The sequence below is a fragment of the Ursus maritimus genome, unplaced genomic scaffold, assembly GCF_017311325.1.
Source record: "Ursus maritimus isolate PB19 unplaced genomic scaffold, ASM1731132v1 scaffold_7, whole genome shotgun sequence".
Classification (NCBI taxonomy): domain Eukaryota; kingdom Metazoa; phylum Chordata; class Mammalia; order Carnivora; family Ursidae; genus Ursus; species Ursus maritimus.
This window is the reverse complement of record NW_024426885.1, coordinates 29,519,933-29,539,553: the sequence shown is the minus strand read 5'-3', so window position 1 is coordinate 29,539,553 and position 19,621 is coordinate 29,519,933. Positions and strand designations below refer to the sequence as shown.

The 19,621-nt window shown below is 55.1% G+C and overlaps 1 protein-coding gene across 1 annotated transcript; it reads right to left on the bottom strand.

The window, feature by feature from the left end:
* Window positions 1-2,693: 2,693 nt before the first annotated feature.
* LOXL4 (lysyl oxidase like 4) lies at window positions 2,694-18,794 on the bottom strand. Its single transcript, XM_040624695.1, has 14 exons — window positions 18,395-18,794; window positions 17,657-17,835; window positions 16,566-16,771; window positions 15,162-15,200; window positions 14,797-15,016; window positions 13,753-13,936; window positions 13,435-13,589; window positions 12,525-12,692; window positions 11,285-11,447; window positions 8,846-9,089; window positions 7,605-7,720; window positions 6,801-6,937; window positions 6,363-6,474; window positions 2,694-3,738 (listed from the first exon to the last, which is right to left on the bottom strand). The coding sequence occupies exons 1-14, from the start codon at window positions 18,663-18,665 to the stop codon at window positions 3,668-3,670; spliced, it is 2,265 nt and encodes a 754-aa protein (XP_040480629.1). The 5' UTR covers window positions 18,666-18,794; the 3' UTR covers window positions 2,694-3,667.
* Between the last annotated feature and the right edge of the window lie 827 nt (window positions 18,795-19,621).

The window sequence follows — 19,621 nt, the reverse complement described above, 5'->3', positions numbered from 1 at the left end:
GGCTTCGCTGGGTCTGCTGGCTTTATTGAGCCCCGCTGAGTAGACTGCTGCCCCTCTCTGCCGCAGAGTGGACTACAGAAATGTGTGTCTCAGGATTGGTATGTGGTAGCTCCCCTCCCCTTCTTGCCGTCCCAGTACACTGCCCCCCACCCCCAGCCTCTCACTTTCTCCCGTTTCTGTCACACCTGACATTCTGCGGAAGGCATCTGGCACTCAGCGTGTTCTTGGTATCATCTTCCTAGCCTGTGCCAGAGGCGCTTGGCAGGCAACGCCAAACCATCCATTATAAGGAAGAGTTGCCAGAATAAAACAAACACCTGGGCAGTGAGAAATTTTCTAAAGGACACTGACAAGTCTGAGCCACCAATTTAGGCTTTATCCATCCTCTACCTGCATTCTCATTGCTTTTGGAAAGGAGTGCAGAAATGGTAGTGCTAGGCCTTAAGAGGCTGAGGTAGCAAGAAATAGTGTCCCACTGTGCTTTCATTGAGGGCAACAGCCTCCTATTTGTATGATTTTGTGCCCATGACAATGATGGAGTATTAGCGTTGCCTAGAACGTGGTGGGGTGGGGGCTCTGTTCAGATGTTCCTCAGATGACACTGGCCTAGGTTCTTAGCCTGGACCCAACTATCCCTGCTGCTGTTCTGGTCTAGGAGCCCTCTTGAGTTCTTCAGCATTGTTTTTCTCATTCTTGGTCAGTTCTGAAAGTGTCCCTTGTTCATATTCAGTGCTTACTTTTCAAGCTTGGAGGATTAAAAAAATCCTTCTCTTGACCCTCTGTCCTAGTACTGCCTAGACCAACGCACCTCTCTTTGGCTGGTAGCTACAGGGTTTGTGCTCTTGGTCTTCACAGAACAGACTTCTCTAAATAAGCAGGTCTGTTTGAATAATAAGGCTGCATTGGAAAGGAAAGAAGGGAATTGTAGCCAGGCTTCGTACTGAATGGTATGTTTCTGAGGTATATGTTTACTCTGTTTTGATTCTTCAAGGCTAAGAGTAACCCTGGGCAGTAAAAAAGATGATTGTTCCTATCACTTGTCTTTGAGGTGCTTCCCGTTTCTGATAGCATTCTGACTTTTAAGGGCCTTGTTAATGGTAACATAGAGCCACATGTTTATTACCCTGTTTTCTTGTATTAATAACTTGTAACTTCATAAGGTACTAGTCTCATTCTCATGCTGTGTACTATGTGGCTAGTAGCATGTGGTTTTTTTCAGCCCCCTCTAACTTTTTTATCCTTATAATTAGACCCAGAAAAGGGATTTGTTTTTAGCTAATACTGAAAGCTATGGAGTGTTGCTGCTTCCACCATTAGGAGAAGATGTGCTTTTTAGTTCTATTTTTCCAGTTGTTGGAACTGATGGATACCGGGTGGAGGTAAGAGGCGCTGCCATGTCAGCATGGACTACACTGGGCTTGTCCAGATGGGAACCAAATCCTTGGCCACATCTAAACCGGGCCTTCACAAGCCGACTAGCTGGAGGGCACCCTGTAGCTGCCACTGGCTCCTTTGTAGATAATCCAGAAGACTGCGAAGGCATTCTGCGAGGTGTTTCTGTTGCTTTGTAGACGCTAAGTGACTCAATCCCAGTGTCACCTGAATTTATAGTAGAAAGGTGCATTCCCCTTGCGTTCTGGTATGCTCCCCATGGAGTGAAGGTCTTGGTGGAATAGAAATAAATTAGGCTTCTAATTAGTAAGCTGAGGTTCCCAGCCCTTCAGCTTCTGTGAGACTAAAGAATGCTGAAGTGAAAATCTTCCGACATTTTTGGTTCTGTCTGGAATTTGGTGGTTGGTATTCTGTTAACATTCCTCATCTAGTTACAAGTCATGCCAGCCACCAGTCTTCCCATGTCCTTCCCTTTCAACTCAGTGGTGTAACAGCACAGCCCTTGTATAGCTTTTTCCAAGAATTAGAACTGGCTGCACCTATGGAACGTGTGATGTGGGCAGCAAGACTGAGACCAGAGCCAGTGGCTGGCTGCCTGGCCTGCTTTTTCTGGCCCTCTTGGAAACTGGATCCAGGAAGAAGCGGTGGGTAACCTCCCTGCCTGAATGTAGTCATCAGTCGCCACACGCTACCCCACGGGCTGCACATTCTTTCACAGACCATTAGCTGCATGTGTGAGTATAATGTTGTTACTGTTTGGGCGATGTTTGCTGGGTCCAACAGGAAATCAGTCCTTCCCTTGTTTACCTAAACTGCCATGCCAAGATATAATGCTCCCTTTGCCTAATGAAGGAGATGAAGGAGTGGAGAAGAGAGAAAGTAGAAGAGAAGAAGGAAGAAAGCATTTCTTTGTATTCATAGAGGATAGCTATGGATCATGTCCCTTTTTACTCCCTAAGGAGGGGATGGCTCTCACGATGTGGGGAGGGGAGTGCTATTGTAAATCTGCGCCATCTGCTACCGTTCATTTTGGTTTTGCAGCCTCCTTATAAAAGTTTACAATCCTTGGACTTTTCCTTCTTGCCTTCTCCCTTTCGTCCCTTAACCTTTCCAACCCACGTTTCAGTGCTGAGCCTGGGGAGGGAATTGGGAAGCAGACTGTAGGCTAATGTCAGAGAAATGTAGTGGGACTGTCGTGAGTAGTATGTGTGCCCCACACATCCTAGTCCCCAGCTCAGCAAGAGTGGAAAAGGTTAGACTTCGTGTGCTGGGAACTGCAAAGAGCCACAGCCAGTGTTGTCTTTGTAGCTGTCCATAGTGAGCAATCTTTATTGGCATTAGGGCGTCAGACCTGTAAAGATCATCTCTTATGTGTGTCTAATTTATTCCATGCAAAGTTCACTTCAGAAACTTGGTTGAGACCCGAAATTTAGGCCAGTCCTGAGATGCACAGTGATCTTGAGGGAGACTGGATTGCCTTACAGGTGAATGGCATATATATATATTTTTTTCCTTGTAAGAGGCCCTGGTGGGGGCTGGGATCCATACTATTGCAGCAGTCCTGCTTGGCCTTCTCTTGCTCTTCTGTAGGAAGGCCCTATCTGGCCACATCTGCAAATCCTGCCCCTTCTCAAGCACTCAGTAACTGGTGGTGTTGACCCATCAGGAGACAAGAGGATGCCTGAGGCCTACGCTTCCAGGATATTAGAAACACCCATATGTGCAGTAGGATAAAGGTAAAGGCACTAGAGCAGACTCTTAGAATGACGGGTGAGTTCTAAATGAGCACAGACCAAACGAGGGCCTGGATTCATCAACATCTCTGCCAGTTGTGACTTTGAGCTTCTAGCAGAGTTAATCCTATCTCCTGTGTATTTCTGTCCTTTTGTCCTCTACTCCAAGACATTTGCAAAGCACCATTTAAATGGGGGCTGGGCCACAGTCCATCTCTAAAGAACTGATTGCTCCTGTAGCAGGAACTCTGGGGTAAGATCCAGTAAAGACTGGGTCTCCTTATGGAAGATGAGCTCAGCTGAACAAAGCCTGGAGGCCATAGAACATAGTCCAAAGGCCCTTAGGGACAGGCCCAGAGTCCTGAGGGAGCAGTACCATTTCGGTTTGATGATCTTGCCATCAAAAGGCTTCCTGAGCAGTTCTTGGTGCCGCTTGGCACTGGCCCCTTTCCCACTGAGTTAGGGCTCTTGGGAAGGGCATGGCTCCAATAAGCTGAGGTATCTGGTGTGTGGGCAGCAGCTGGAAGTGTGCAGTCATGGCTTCAGATGAGGTTGTTCCTGAGACGCTGCTCCTGCTCCAGGGAGAGCTCTGCATTAGCTCGGTAGGAATCCCCTGTGGACCGAAGGACAACGGGTGAGTAGCCAACCCTACTGTGCTCTCATCCCCTCCCTGACAACTTCGTGCATGCACACACACACACACAGATATATTCTGCCCCACTCACCCTTCACATCAGGTCAGTCATGGGCATAAACATTTTATAGAAACAGACCCTGATGTGTAGTTTCAGGGACATCAGGAAGAATAGGCTATTGAGTGGAAAGGGTTGTGCTGATTATTCTTTGTCTGCCCTCAATCCCCAGATTCATTCTCCACCCTTCTTCGTTTTCTCTGCCCTAGAGATCGCTTCACTCTGGCTTCCTCATCGTCTGGTTTCTGGCTGGTTTAGGTCAATGGGAAGCAATAGAGGGAGATTAGCAGATGGAAGGAGGGAGAGGCTGGGGTATTCTTCCCTGTTCTGTGGTGATGGCCTCCCGTGCCTCCTGCTCTGGTCAGGTTCTCCCTCCAAGCTTGAGCTTTTACCTGCCTCCAGGACGCCCTGTGCCCCTTCAAGCCAAAGGCTGTTAACAATTTCCCTCTCTTGCTTATCCCCAGATGCCTCAACACTCCTCAATTCCTTAGTCCTATTCACACCTCTATAAATAGTCCTTTCATTAAATAACTTTGTATTCGCACCTGGTATGCCTTCTGTTTTCTGCAAGGACCCCTACAGTGGTCAGAAGTGCACTGTTTTTCTTTCCATCCTCACCGCCCTGGATCCCTTGCAGCCTCCCACTAGCAATCTGGCCCCTGGATCCCTTGCAAGCCTCCCACTAGCAATCTGGATGCTGGATCCCTTGCAAGCCTCCCACTAGCAATCTGGAGGCTGGATCCCCTGCAGCCTCCCACTAGCGATCTGGAGGCTGGATCCCCTGCAGCCTCCCACTAGCGATCTGGAGGCTGGATCCCCTGCAGCCTCCCACTAGTGATCTGGAGGCTGGATCCCCTGCAGCCTCCTACTAGCGATCTGGAGGCTGGTTCCTGCAGCCTCCTACTAGCGATCTGGAGGCTGGATCCCCTGCAGCTTCCCACTAGCAATCTGGACCCTGGATCCCTTGCAGCCTCCCACTAGCAATCTGGAGGCTCTCTCTACTGTGCAGCCTTACGTTCTAATTCCTGGTATCTCTGATGTTCGTGTCTCATTTCATGGCAGCAAAACCTACTTGAATCCTTGGGCTGTTTTCTCTCTCCTCTTACTGTCTTGCCTCCATTGCTGAAGTTACCCTTATATAAATCTGATCTTTTTGCCCCCGTTGGCTGAAATTTGTCAGTGGTTCCCAGAAGCCCACAGGAGCCATTCTCTTAGCAAGAGCCATCGTAACCCTCCCTGCAAAGCGCTTCAGTAGGTTTGAAGTATATAGCCCCCTCTTTAAAAAGAGAAAACTTCTTCGACGTTGAGATATTCCTCAGTCTTAACAGCTAGAAAGTGGTGGAGTTGGATCTGGAACCCAGTGAAGCCTTCTGGGGCCAAATCCTGTGCTCTTTTTCCGGGTCTTCCTTTCTTCCCTGACTTCTGCCTCTCCTTTGAAACCCAGCTCAAATGTCATTCCTCTGGGAAACCTTGCTAGCCCGAAGGTTGTTGCTTTCTCTCCATGCTTGCTCAGCGTGAGTTCATATTGGTTTGGAGTACTCAGTAGTAGTGGGGTGATCCATTTGCATGCCAGCTTACCCTATTTGACACTGAGCTCCGCATTTTACTCCTGTTTATTTTTCTAGTGCCTGGTGCAGTATTGGACACAAAAGTAGGTCTTAAATATTTGTTAACTGAATAAACCAGTCCTGCCCTGCCCCATATGTGCAAAGTGTGGGTGTGAATGCACACACCCCATAGCAAGTACGGGCATTTCATAACTTGAAGATAGAGGGACTGCTACCTTTCTTTACAGACAAGTAGGGCAACTACCTCCAAACTCTGTCCCCCACTGAATCATTGCTTCTTCCATTGTCCAATTCTATGAACCCTGCAAGTGTCCTGTTCTCTATGGCCACCTTCTTGTGCTCAGTTTACAGCTGGGGACAGCAACACAGAGCTGGCGGACTTCTCCTTGTGCCTGTGAGGCAGTCAACCTAGGATGGGCATGACTGAGAAAGACCATACGAAAGGGAGGGTGAACAATAACAGGGCTGGAAAAGAGAAATCCAGACTTGGCTTGAAGTAACAGAAAAGACTCCAGGACAGACGGGAGACTGAGTTTATAATCCAAACAGCCTTAAGGACGAAGAGGGGTGTAGAAGTAAGTCGTGACTGGGTGAGGCTGTTGGTGTGACCGGTTGGGTCTAGAAATGTACCTATGGGGGCGCCTGGGTGGCTCAGTCGTTAAGCGTCTGCCTTCGGCTCAGGGTGTGATCCCAGGTTCCTGGGATCGAGCCCCACGTCAGGCTCCTCTGCTATGAGCGTGCTTCTTCCTCTCCCACTCCCCCTGCTTGTGTTCCCTCTCTCACTGGCTGTCTCTTTCTGTCAAATAAATAAAATCTTCAAAAAAAAAAAAATGTACCTATGAAGAGGTCAAGGGAAGTTCATGTCTGTCCTATCCCTAGCCTTCCACATCTCCCTTCCAGCCACCCGACAGGTACAGGTAGCATCTCTCAGCTTCCCGAGCCCCTACGCGGCTGGCCCCACAAGGGCTCGCGGTTACCTGTGTGGCAGTTGTGCAGCCAGACCCGGTGCCCGTCATACTTGCAGCGGCACTGCATCATGTTGTTCGAGAAATCGGACTCCGCCACCTCGTATTGGGGGTTCACAACCACCTGGAGTGAGGCAAGGGGACAAGTGAAAGCAGGTGACAGTCGTGGCTGTGATCATGCTTTACATTTCACGCAGTCTCACGAAGGGTGTATACCCTTCACGTCACTGATCCTTAAAGGCATCCAGAGGGCAGGCGTTAATGTTCCTATTTTACATAGTCCATTGAATCAAGACTCAAAGCCAGGCCCTCGGGATCCTGCTTCAGTGCTCAAGTGCCAGACCTGTTGGAGACCTATTTGTGAAACTCTTCCCTCATGTGACCGCAGGGAGACTTTTAGAATATCTGCAGGAAATGGAGTTCCGCTGGGGGATCGCCAAGCGCCCTTACCTGGAAGATGTAATTCCCAGGGCCCACATCTGTGATATCCACCCACTGGCAATCAATGTCATGCCGGTAGGTGTCCCAGCAGCCGACAGTCACTCCCTGTTCCCCGAAGTTGGCACATGCATAGCGCTTCTGCAGTCCTGTAAGGAAGGGCACTGACAGTTACCGAGGCAGGGAAGAGGTGCTCAAGACCGAGCACGCTGCTAGGCCCTTCACACTGAATCCTCACACGGGTCAATCCGATGAGGGACCTGTGGTTCCGTTAGATAACTTGCCTGAGTATCAGAGCCGGAATTCCTACTAACCATGAATCCGGCACAGTAGCAAACCCCATCTGTGACAGAGATGATTTCTCTGGAAGCTCTAGTGGAAATTCCTGTTGGCCTAGGAATTATGGGTGGAAGGTTCCAGTCCTACATGCTAATACATTTGTCCATCCTTCCGACCCTCTGAAGAGGAGCGTTTGCCATGCCATTCTTAAGGGCTAGGAACTGTGGGAATGCAAACAGGAAATCAGACAATCTCTGCCCTCAGAGAACTTAGCCAAAGTGAAACAGGCCTGCAACTCTTACCCAAAATGAAAGTATTACGCATTTACAAGTGGTACGGAATGTGCTGGAAATAGAGAACTTCCACCTGAGATGTCAGAAGGTAGGACACTGATCTTTTTGAAGTGTCTTGAGTGCCAGCTGTTGCCAGGCAGAGTGCCCAGGTGCCTGCGGTGGTCTTACCTGAGGGCAGAAGGGAACCTCACCCTGAAGGGGCTAAGAGAACACCAGGGGGCTGTGCCGACGGGTAACCACATACCAGTGGGGCAGTTCGTGTCCTCCAGGCAGAAGCTGGCCTTGTGCCCCTCAGCCACCTTGGAGCCATTGAGAGTGAGTAGGTCGTAGTGGGTGAAGACCTCGATGCTGTGGTAGTGCCTGCAGGGGAAGAGCTGTCAGCCTGGCAGCCAGAGCAGAGGGTACTCTCTGGAGGAGTCAGCAGGGCAGACTGAGGCACGGGGGCCCATCGTTACGCAGAGAGGAATGTTATCGTTGCAGGGCAGTGCCCTTCTCTGTCTCCAGCCCAGCGTTCGTGTGACCCACGGTCTACTTTCCTGGCACCGCCTGCCAGGCAGCAAGGCACAGCTGCCCCCACCGGGTGTGAACCCAGGCGAGGAGGGGAAGCGCTGCCCCGGTAGCCTCCAGGAGGCTGGTGCCTGGCCGTGAGGCCCCATCGGAGGCAGGAGGAAGGGACACCTCCAGGAACCAGCCTCGGGGCCAAGCTGCTGAGGAGGGGTCTTACTCTGCTCCCTGTGAGCCTGAGACCAAATTGCTACTATTGTTTCCAACCCCGTCCTTAGAGACAGCTCTGTTCCTGCTACAGGGGAAGGTGCTCATTATCTCAGCAAGGCCAAGTCCCAGCATCGCTGCCCGCTCCACTCCGCTTTCCCCACCCATGCTGCGTCCAAGGAAAAACCACCACTTTCCCATTCTGCCTTTGTCACAGGCGTTGTCTCTCCTGTCTGGGCTGGAAACTCCTGATAGGAAAGAATGCCCATTGTCTCCTTTCAGTCCCGGCGTTCCTGCTTTGCTGGGGGGGGCAGGGGCCTTGCCCTGCTGCTGCAGAAACCAGCAAGCTTTTTCTGCAGAGCCAGCATCTTGGATGGGATGGCTATTTTGGGTTTCCAGGTTTCTAGGAATCCCCGCTGTATGTGGCTTTTAAAGACAGTGCCTAAGGTCCAACATAGAGAAATTAATTGTCCCCTATCATTCTAACAGAGACCCGCTCTGCTGGCAACGTCTGCTCCGCCGGCCGGTGCCGGGGGAAGGCGCCCTGTGAGCACCGTCAACGGCGGCACATCCGCATCTGGGGCAGGGCCGGTCCGTGCCCCCCGCTTCCCTACTGGCTCCTGGAGCCAAAAGGCAGTGAGGTGTCAAGGACAGAAGGCTCTCACTCAGAGTGCGCACCCAGGAAAGTGCCTGGGGTCAGGGAAAGACCACACTGGTTTGGTTCGTGGACTCTGCTTTTTGTGCCTTGCGAGCCAGGGCATGGCAGGCACTGACCTGTGGCACTGGTGCCAAATCCAGCTGTGGCGTCCTGTCTTGGGCCGGAAGTCGGCGCGGCCCAGGTTGTAGATCTGCGAGGAGAAGCGCAAGAGGCGCCGGTGCCCATAGGGCCAGTCCATGTGGTCGGCGGACTGGGAGAGGCAGTTCTCCTCGTGGGCGCAGTACAGCTGGCTGAGCGGGCGGTCCTCCAGGTAGGCCGTCTCCTGCACTAGCTGGGCGTTCATCACCAGGTCCGGAGCGCCTGCGGCCACATGAGACACAGCGCCGTGCGAAAGGTGGGAAGGCAGCCGTGTTGCTCTTGGGCCGAGGGGGACGGGCCTGCCCCCAAACCAAGCTCTCTGGGGGGAGCGACCCGAAAAGTAGGACTCTACCCGGTAGGGGAGGGCGGTTTGGGAGTCAGGAGAGGTGAGTTCAAGCAGCTACCATGCCACGGTTAGGCATGATGGCTCGAGAGCCAGGCTGTCAGGGTTCGAGTCTTGCTTAGTTTCTGGCCACGCCTTTCACTAGCTCTGTGACTTGCTTAACCTTCTGTCTCTCATTTTCCCCATCCATAAAATGGGGATCGTAATAATGCCAGTAGTGCCAGTACCTGTAACATGCTGAGGTCACTGTCGGGTAAGCATACAGCTGATGTAAGCTGGTATTTCTTTTGCAAAATGCTCCTCAGCTTACCAGTGCCTTTGTGTGGTCTAGTTCACACAGCCCCCCCCCCCCCCAGCCCTGCTGCACCAGCTTGGCTTCCTTCGCTCAGTCACTCTCTCTGGGTCTCAGTTCCTACAAGGAAGGGGCGCGGAGAGGAGAGGGCTGGCAGGGAGAGTCGGGAGAGTTCATCTCTGAGCCTGCTCCTGAGCTCTGCTGTTCCAGTCTCTCCTGCTGCAGTTTGAGGCCTGTGCCTCCCTCAGGGTTCCTGTTCTAATCTCACTGCTATCCTGGGTATTCGCACCAGCCTGTCCTGTGCGTTCTCCCCTGAGGACATTTCTGGTGCTTCTCTGTGTATAAACATCCACCGTGCTGGAAATGCTGTTTCCTTCCGGTCAGGGGCTCTCACCTACCTCGGAAGCCACGTCTTCCTGCCCATGTGCCGGTGGAGATCTGCCACTGTTAACCATGTCACATCAAGAGAGAAAAGGTGCCCATTCTCAGGGCTTTTCCTTGCAAAAGCAGGGTTACAGTTCAGATTTTTGGTAGAGGCATCCGCAGGGTGAGAGCCTCTGTGCAGAGGATGGTGAGAGGGGCTGCTGGTTAATTGCAGTGGGCAGGCGCTGAGGGAGGCAGTGGGGCTGGGCCGGTTGGCCCGAAGATGCCTGGACCATCACCAAATGTTCCTGAGAGCCCTGTGCTTATTCCTAGGCTATGCTCACTGGCAAACCCTAGAGTTCCTGAGGAAAAGGAGAGCTTCCGGAGAGATGGAGGAGAAAGGGCAAAGGGAAAAAAGGAACGAAAAAGATCCCAGAGGAAAAATAGGGATGGTCACGTAGGCAGCAGGTCGCCTGTCTGTGCTCAGCCGTGATGAAATATCAAAAACCTTCAGAAGGAGAGCTGCCACTCCAGACAGCAGAGCAGGGAGGGGTACAAGGGTCCCAGGAGGGGGAGAGACTGGGGAGCAGGTCCCCAACGCACTGTGAGCCCTGTGCTGGGAAGGCCACGCTTGTGGCTGTGGGTGTTCTTCTAAGGCGCCCTGGACAGAGAGGAAGCCCTCAAGCCCCCTGACGAAGATTAAGGCTGTCTCGGCATGGCAGCTTGGCTGGGAAGAAGGTCACGTGGCTGCTCAGTGTGGTGCCAGCCGCAGCCTTTGGACTGGATGTAGCATCTCGGCATCGACCTGGTTGGCAGGTGTCAAACAGACGCTGCTGCCCCGAGAATCTGGGTGGGGCGGACCAGTGCCTCAAAACGTCTTGTCCTATAGCCTGCTGGGCAAATCCCACAGCTCAGGAAGAGGACACATGGCAGAGCCTTGGGCCCCTCGTGCTCCTCAGTTACGTACCCTGTACAGCAGCTTTCACACTCTTCTCTTACTACCAGCATCACTAAGAAACACATTTTATGTTGTGGCTTCGCGCATATGTACATAATTCCCAGAAGAAGACTGAGCTTCCTAAGTCCAACACATTCTTTTGTTTTCTCTCCTGTTTTTTGTTTTTTTTCCAACCATCAGTCAGGACACGAAAAGTGAAAGACAGTTTTGTATCCTCGTGTTTTCCCTTATTCTCTGCTGTAATCCTCACCATAACTCCATGAGCCGGGCAGGGCAGGGCTGGGCCCCCAGGTGACGAGGGACTAGGCCACCCGCAGCTCGTAAATGGCAGAGCCGCTGCTCCAAGTCCGGCCCTCCTTCTACCGCCCACTCTTCTGGGCCCTCCCTGAGAATGGGAGGTGTGGGCTGGCCATGTTGGGGGCGGGGGGGGGGGCGCCGGTGGCGCCGTGGGGTTTACTCACTGTCTGTGCAGGAAACCCCGGCCGAGAAGCGCCCTGAGCCGTGGGAGCAGTGCACCGGCCCGTGCCTCTGACACTGCTGCAGGGCTAGCTCGGTGCCTGAGCAGCGCATGCCGCTCATCACCACATCTCCGGCGCCCGGCGTCCCCTGCCAGTACCAGGTGTCCTGGGAAAACAGCCAGCGCCGCCCAGTCAAGGCTGAGGGGTGCTTTGGCATCATCCCCTCCTACGCCTGTCTGACACTTGAACCCCGTGGGACCACCCCTGCTGCCCCCACCTGCCGTGCCCAGCCCCGCTGGCAAGTCTTCAGCAACAGTCCCTGCTACTTGGCACCCCTCCGGCATCGGAAGCTTCTTCCATGCATTGAGGCAGGGGGAGTCTTCCATCCCTGGCCTTGCCCCCACCTTGTACCACACGGCAGCCCTCAGCTGTTGAAGAGGACGGGCCTGTTCCCCTGCTGCCCCCTCGGGCGGCTGCCTCCTCTCTCCAGCTGTGCTTCCCGTAGCCCTGGGGCGCTCAAGATAGGGTCCCGTTTTCTAGGTGCAGTGTGCCTGGCATTGCCCCCCCCCCCCCCGCGGCCCCGGCCAGGTCGGGCCCCGCAGAGGATGTTGTGCCATCCCAGCCACGCCATGGCCTTGGGATTTTCTTTCCCAGATCCCTCTTGAATCTCCCTGAATTTCCCCCAGGACTGCCACTAGTCTCGGCCACGCCAGCATCATTTCTCAGCTGGGCTACTGCGATGTCAGGCTTCCTGTATTCCTGTGCCTCTCTGCCCCAACACTGTGCCAAACAACACAGAAGAAAAGTTTGCAACATCTGCATTGCAGACTTTGAGCGGTTTGCCTGCCTCTTCCTCCCTCCCTCACACACCACACCCTTGACAGCCACACTTCAGCCCCCATCCTTGATTTCCCCAACGGGGTCAAGTTTCCTTGGGCCACAGGGCCTCCGCGTGGGCTGTTTCTCCCCACCCCCACCTCGTCTGGTGAGCTTCGAGTCATCTTTCCTAGAGACGAAAGTACATGCCTGCTGTGTGAATGTTTTGTTAACAACGGCCTGCCTTCCTCACTTTGCTGACTGTTTCTGAGGCAGGAGCTATGTCTTGATCACCGTGCTGTCCCCAGCCCCCAGCATGATATCGGCCCACAATCTCACTCAATAACTAATCACGGAATGAATGAGTGAATGAATGAATGGTTAGCACTTTTAGCACAGGAAGTTTGGAAGCAAGACAGGGACCTACCTTGATTGCGTGGCTGGCAAAACCCAGGCCGAGCTGTCGGCAGGCCACCATGGCTTCGGTGAGCCCCCAGTGGTCGCTGCACACGGCCCCCCAGCGTCGGACTCCGTTCACCTCCACCTGCACTTCCACCACACCCTCCTCGGGGCTGCGCCCACCGGCCAAGCGCACCTGCAGCGGTCAGAGGTGTGTGAGGAGCACGGCGGCCTCTGGGGCTCGGGACTGCCAGCCTGGAGACGCATCCCGCTGCTCACTGGTCAGCCCTGGGCAGAGCTCTCCCCTTCTCTGGCTCCGTCTCCCTCTCTCTTACTCGAGGACATTTGGCTAGATAGTCCCTGCTGTCCCTGCCCACGACAGCAACCTGACTCAGGGCGCTTGCCCCTGGGCTCCTGCTCGGGACTTGCGCTCCTCTTACCTGAAATTCTACCATTAACGATGACTTGCCAATTGCAAAGGGCTTTCGTATCTATCATCGCATTCACAGTAACCCTATGAGACAATTAACCCCCACTAACAGAAGAGAGAGCCAAGCTCAGAGACGAGCGACTTCTCCACTGTCCGCATGATGCATGACACTTGAACTCTGGCCATCCCACGCAGCCTTGCCAGTGACACTCCCCAGCACTGATAGGTCCTCTGCCCTAGCCTGCTTCTGCCTCAGCCTCACAGGGGACCTGAGAGGGTACAGTGGCAGACAGCATCCGCCTGAAGAGTCCCCATCACCACGGGACATCTCTGAAGATCAGAACCTGGCCCTGAGGAGACGTGGGCCAGGCCAGGGGAGACATAGAGGAGAGGCCTTTCCAGACTGGCTCTGAGAAGCCCCTCTCCACTGGCTCGATGTGGTGTCCTGGGGGCTCTGTCAGGGTTTCCCAGCCCCCCAGCCTGAGGCCATGCCCGAATCCAAGCTCACCTGATTCTGGAAGCCCATGTCAGGGACGTTGCACCTGACGGCAGCATCATTCTCATGCTGACAACCATTCTGGGACCCTTCCAGGGAGGGGCAGTCGCTGAGGGTCCGCTCGGAACCCCTGCAGCGCACCTCACTCAGGTGGATAGGTCCCAAGCCTAGCGGGCAGAGGGACAGATGCCGTGTAAGGCTCGACCTCTATAACCTCACACCTGTGGCTTCCCCCCCATAGCGGGGCGTTGGCGCCAGGGCCACCAAAGGATGGAGCAATGAATGGCTCATCCAAGGCCTCCTACCCCACCTCAGGCCTCCTCATCTTACCTTGGCCCAGCTGGGCCCCAAAGAGGGCCTCCCGAGCCGAGCCAAAGCCAAGCTGACGACACACGATGCTGGCGGAGATGAGGTTCCATCCGTGGTCACAGACCGTCCCCCACTGGTGGTTCACAAGCACCTCGACCCGGCCCTCCCCCACCTGGGCCCCGGAGCGGAGGCGGACCTTCAGCTCCTGCCCGGGAGAAAACCAGCTTCAGGGTGGGCAGCGGGGGAGGGTGCGGGCATGGCTGAGCTGCTAGGGGAGCCGGGGCCAGGCCCCTTCAAGCTGGGTGAGCGGATGACCGGGAGTGCCAGCCCCACCTCTGATGGCTCATAGCTATTACCTCGAGTATTCCAGTAAGCTGTTCTTCTCAAGCGCCCTTCCTCATGACAAAGAACCACCACACGGGCCACAGTGGTACCAAGGGAGCCTTAGGAGCTGGGGTTCTTGGACTTCTCAACCCTCTAGCTGCTCTCCAGAGGGGTCCCTCCCTCTCGTCCAGCCCTGGCTCCTTCCTTATCCTTGCGGGCTGAACTAGATAGTGCTCCCTAAGAGATCCGTGAGATGATTTCAGAGCTGCGCGGGACATGGTATGAACTGAGCTGACTCACACAGTGGGGAACAGATTTCCGGGTTAAGTCTTCTCCAGTCCTTCCTATTTCACAGAGGACCCTATCCCACTGCCGGGCTGCTATGTCGGTAACACCTCACCAGCACTCGCTTGTTGCTTTTTATAACAAAGGGCCAGGCTCAGGTTCAGTACCTTGGGCCTTGACCGGGTGTTAGCTACGATGTAATTACTGTTTTTATGGTTACCTTCTATTTGTGGCCAGTGATGTCAGCTTTCCATTTATGGTCGGGTTATAAACGGTTCTTTTTAAATAAATCCCAAGTTTCTACCAGGCTACACTTCGCTCTCTTCCTCCCTGTCTGCATCAAGGCCTCCTCGATATAGGGCATGGGGTGATTGGTCCCTCGGCTCCCGCCTGTCCTAGAGAGCCCCTCCCGCGAGTCCCTCCCACCCTCTCCTGCTGACAGCTGGCCCGACCCACCTCTGCCCGAGACTCCTTGCGCCCGGGCTTTGCTTTCGCAGGGCGGAAGCGGGGCCCCGGCACGCAGTTGACCACAGCGTGCATGCCACCTGGGCAGGCCGGCCGCAGCTTGCCCCGAGCTGGTGCCACCTGAACCTGGCAGCTGGCCATGTGGGGCTCTGTCCCCAGGCAGCTGACCCGGTGAATCCAGAAGGAATTTTTCTGTGTCAGGCTCTTCAGCCTGGAAGACAAGGGAGACTGAAGGTGGGGAGGGGCTGAGGGAGCTCAGGAGTCAGGGAGGCCGAGGCACTGGGGAGGAAAGGGACATGCGCTCCCCCTTCATGCCACACCCCTCTGCACCCTCCTCTCAGGATGTGGCTCCTCACCTAGACTTGGGGTCCTTCATCTTCAAGTTCCAGACTTTCCTAGGTGGGAGAAAACAGGTGGGGATGGAGGGAGTGTTGAATATCCCCTGTCCCCTGGCTCCTTGTGGCTGTCCTAGAGTTTGCACAGGGATTCCATCTGTAAACTCAGTCGTATTATTGTAATGCTGAGCCTCACAGCAGCCCTAGCAGGGTGGTCTCCTCACAGACACCGATGATCTCCATGTCACAGGGAGAACAGCGGGGCCCAGCAAGGTGCCCTCTTGACTAGTCCCAAACTGGTTTCTCTTCTGCACTGGACTGTCCCTGAGTGGGCAGCCCCCAGCTCACCCTCTCCCCATGCAGTCGGAGGGGAGCCTCTAGGGAGTGCCCTGAGAAAAGGGACCCAGGGGAAAGGTCCTCTGGGGGCAGGTGCAAGTTAAAGGCCTGGCTGGTAGGGGCTGCACACCCAGAGGCTATAATCAGGGCTGCTCTCCTCAGGGGGGGTGGGCAAGTCAGCCAGGCCCAGAGGTGCAATTACCAGGCAGTGGGGAGTCAGGGGCCCGCATCCCAGTCGTCCCCAGGGATGGAGCCACGTGGCTGGTCTTCAGGAGCAGGGCCATCTAAGTCAGAGCCACTAAACTGACTGGGGGTGGGCAAGGGGAGACCACTCAGATGGAGTGTGGGGGACGAGAAACACACAGAGTTCTCACTGGCACAGAGCTGGTGCCATTTAGAGGCTGATGCAATCTTGTGACAGTTCGGTCACATTGTCGCCAGAGGATTTTTATGTCTCCTTTCCCAAGTGCTGCCCCACCCCAGGCCTTGCTCACACGCAACGCAGTCAAAGCCTGGCTCCGACCAGAGTGGAGGAAATTCCCTGCCAACTGGCTGATCAAGGCCCCAGGGGCCCTACTGACAGCCCACAGTGCTTTACTGGTACAGTTGAGACCGGAACTCAGGTGGTCTACCCTCGTGGGCCCTGCCAGAAGCATCGTCGGTCAAGTCCGGTTCTTTAATCAGGGGCACAGGTTTGCATTCAGTTGTTTTCAGCTCTTTATGTATGACTAGCAAGTACCATGTTTCTTTTCATTTCGAGGTACTTCCCAGGGTCTCCAAGTTTCTCCTCACTCTCCTCCTCATTATTCTGAGAGCCCCGCAACTCGGGAAGTCCGTGGGACCTGTTTCCCTCCCAGTCCCACACCCGGGGAATGTCCTGCCGCAGACACTGCCCTGCCCATCTCACTGAACTCTGCAAGGCCCCGCATGTCACACACACACACACACACACACAGACACACACACGCGCACACACACATCTGTCTCACACACACAGGAGCACAAATGTATGCTCACACAGGCGTGCACACAGCCACTGCCCCACAACCCCACGCCCCCCACGGCCCTCCGCCCACCTGTCCCTCCTACCTGTAGTAGAGGCTGTTGACAGGTGCCTCGCTGGGGAAGCCCAGCATCCCACATACCACCTTGCTGTTGTTCCTGGTCCAGTCCTGGTCACACACCTGCCGCCAGTGGCCCTCGTACTTCACCTCCACTGCTCCCTCGGTCACCAGGCTGTGCCGCTTGGCACTGGCGAGGATGGGCTTGAGCCGCACCTCCTCCAGCCGCCGGCCCTGCAGGGTGCATGGTCACCACGGGCCCCAGCGTTCCTGCCCGCTGAGCCCGCTGCAGGTGTTCCCATGGGTGAGCCAGGGCTCAGAGCACTTAAAGATCAGCCCCCCACCAGGCCTTCCCTGGACAGGTCAGGAAACAGGCCCGGAGAGCAGGGCACTTGCCAAAGCACAGAGTGCGCATGACGCAGAGCCTTGGTTTGTCTGTGCTCCTTTCTTCAACTCCAGAGAGAACCAGGCAGATCTGTGCCCTCCCTAGGATCAGGCTCAGGGGCTTTGGAGTTTGGGAGCCTTCCACTGGGCACAGAGGGACCTTCTCTGTGCCACCTGGGGAGAGCTGAGGATGGGCACAGACCAGCTGCTTGAGACTACCAGCGGGATCCTTGGCCCAGGGGACCTTAGGTCTGGGGTGACTCAGACCATGAAGCCCACTGCACCCTGGTCTGCTGCGTTTGTGGGCCAGGGCTAGCTGTCCTCAGGCTGGGGCTGCCCAGCAGTGGAGGGTAAGGGCCGAGACCTGCCCTGCCTGCTCCTGTTGTTTGGCTTGGGCTGTTTTTAGCTCGAGGTTGTTTGTGCCGGGAAGAGGCAGCAATTGTGGCCGGCCTTGTGGGTGAGGCAGCCCCTCACCCCCTCCTGCCTCCCTTTTGGGGAGCAGCTTCAGCGATCCCCAGCAGGCCCAGACTAGACCCCCCAGCCTGCCCTGCTACAGGCTGGCCTCTGTCCATGCACCTGTTTCAGGCCACCAACAGGAAGTGGGGCCCCAGGGGACATTTCTCAGCCCAGTCTGCTCCCTTTCTCTTCCCTCTTCCTCCAGGTTCATCACCCAGGAGGCTCTCTATCCTGTGACTCAACCCTTGGCTCAGGCCAGGGCCTGAACAGCCTCCTTACCTGGGGCCCAAGGGCATTGGAGACCCTCTCGGAAAGATAGCCACGCTGGCGCTGGGGGTGGCACACCACCCCGATGTCCTCTGAGTGGCTGCAGTCACTGACACCCCAGCCATTGGACATGCACTGGTCCAGGGAGCTCTCTGTGCCCATACAGCGCACATTGTCCAGCCAGATGGGTCCTGAGGGCAGGGGAAGGGTGATGCTTAGGGACAGAGAGGCATTCATGGGCTGTTCCTCCTTCCTAGGACCCCATAGTTACAACTGTCTTCTGCCAGGGCCTGAGTAGAAGCTAGGGGTGGGGGAGAGGGGTCAGTTCTCCTGGGATCTTAGTATCTATAACCCTACCTACTGCCAAGAGGAGGTAGAGTCTGTTTTTGGAAAATGCCAGGTAGGTCTAGTAATTAGATCTACCTGTCCACCCACCCATCCATCCATCCGTCCATTCATTCACTCAACAACATTTGCTGAGCACCTACTGTGTGCCAGTCACTCTGTAGGAGTGGACTGGGTGGTGGTGGTGGTGACGGTGGTGGCCTCACCGCAAACAAGAATGGGAGGGTCAGAGCAGGGGGTGCTTGTGGCTGGGGCACTCAGGAAATACCTCCCGGAGGAAGTCATTTGAGCTGGGTGTTGAAGGGTGGGCAGGAGTCTGTGGAAGCCTCAGCGAGCCCAGCTTCTGAGAGCAGGCAACCCACCACCATCTCCTTGTCATCCTGCTGGGTCACACCAGGCACTCACCCTCCCCTTGGCCATACTTGGCACTGTGGGCCCAGGTCAGGGCTGTTTCAAAGCCCAGTTGGCGGCAGGCCACGGTGGCCTCCTGGAGAGCGAAGTCATCGTCACACACAGTCCCCCACTGGCCCTGGTACAGCACCTCCAGGCGGCCCTCCTCGGGCCTGCTGCCTGGGCCCACGAGCCGTAGCTGCACAGTGCTCAGTGACTGCAGCCTGCAAGGGGGGGCCCGCAGCAGCAGCAGGAGCAGGGAGAGGGCAGCTGGTAGGGAACGCATCGTGGTGACTTCAAGGGCCGCTGGGGCCAAGGCACCTGGGGAATGAGCAAACGCGATGACGATCACCACCTGTACTGCTGGCCTCGGCCTCTTCTGCTGGCAGGGACAAAAGATGGCAGGGCCCCTCGAAGTGTGTGTGTGCGTGGACATGCGGGTATGGTCGCATCGATTGAGTCTGGGCTCTGAGATTAGTCAACTGGGTTTAAGCCTACCATCCATTGTTCGTGTGACCTTGAGGAAGTTTAAGTTTGACCTTACTGAGTCTCAATTTCCTCATCTGTAAAGTGGGAATAATAATCCTTGTCTCAGTGTTGTTAGTGTTAAATAAAACACTGTACATAAAGCGCTTAGCACAAGCCTACCGCCCTGCACTCAATAAATAGCTAATCTTGATACAGTCCTGTATGTAGGTAGAGGGTGGCCTGGCCTCTGATCCTAGGAGAGCCCCCAGGGTGCCCTCAGGTCCAGAGTCGCTGCCCCAGGGGCATGGCTCTTGCCTTTCTTTAGATGTCCTCAGCACCCTGGCCACCCTCCCCATGGGAAGCGCATGGACCGCTGGGGTGGACAAAGTCATTTGAGGGGAGTCTAGGCCTCCACCCCTCATTTGCTGTGTGGCTTGGGCAAGTCTCTTAAACTCTCTAGGTCCTAACTCCTTCTTTCTAAAGTGAGGAAATTGAACCAAAAATGGTCTGATCTCTCCTCCAGCTCAGATAGTCCATGATCTCCTCGAGCTCTGGGTCCATCTAGGTGCGTGATTCCTCAAACATTTGGAATACTTGCTCCCAGCCCACTATTAGGCCAGATGCCAGGCCCCAGAAGTGAGGACATCACACACCTCTCCCTGCTCTGGTGAAGCTCAGAGAAGGGGTACTTAAGCTGGGCCTTGCTGGGTGAATAAGAGTTCTCTTGGGTGGGCAAGGTAGGGAGAAGGGGATGGGTAAAGGAGGAAAGGGAAA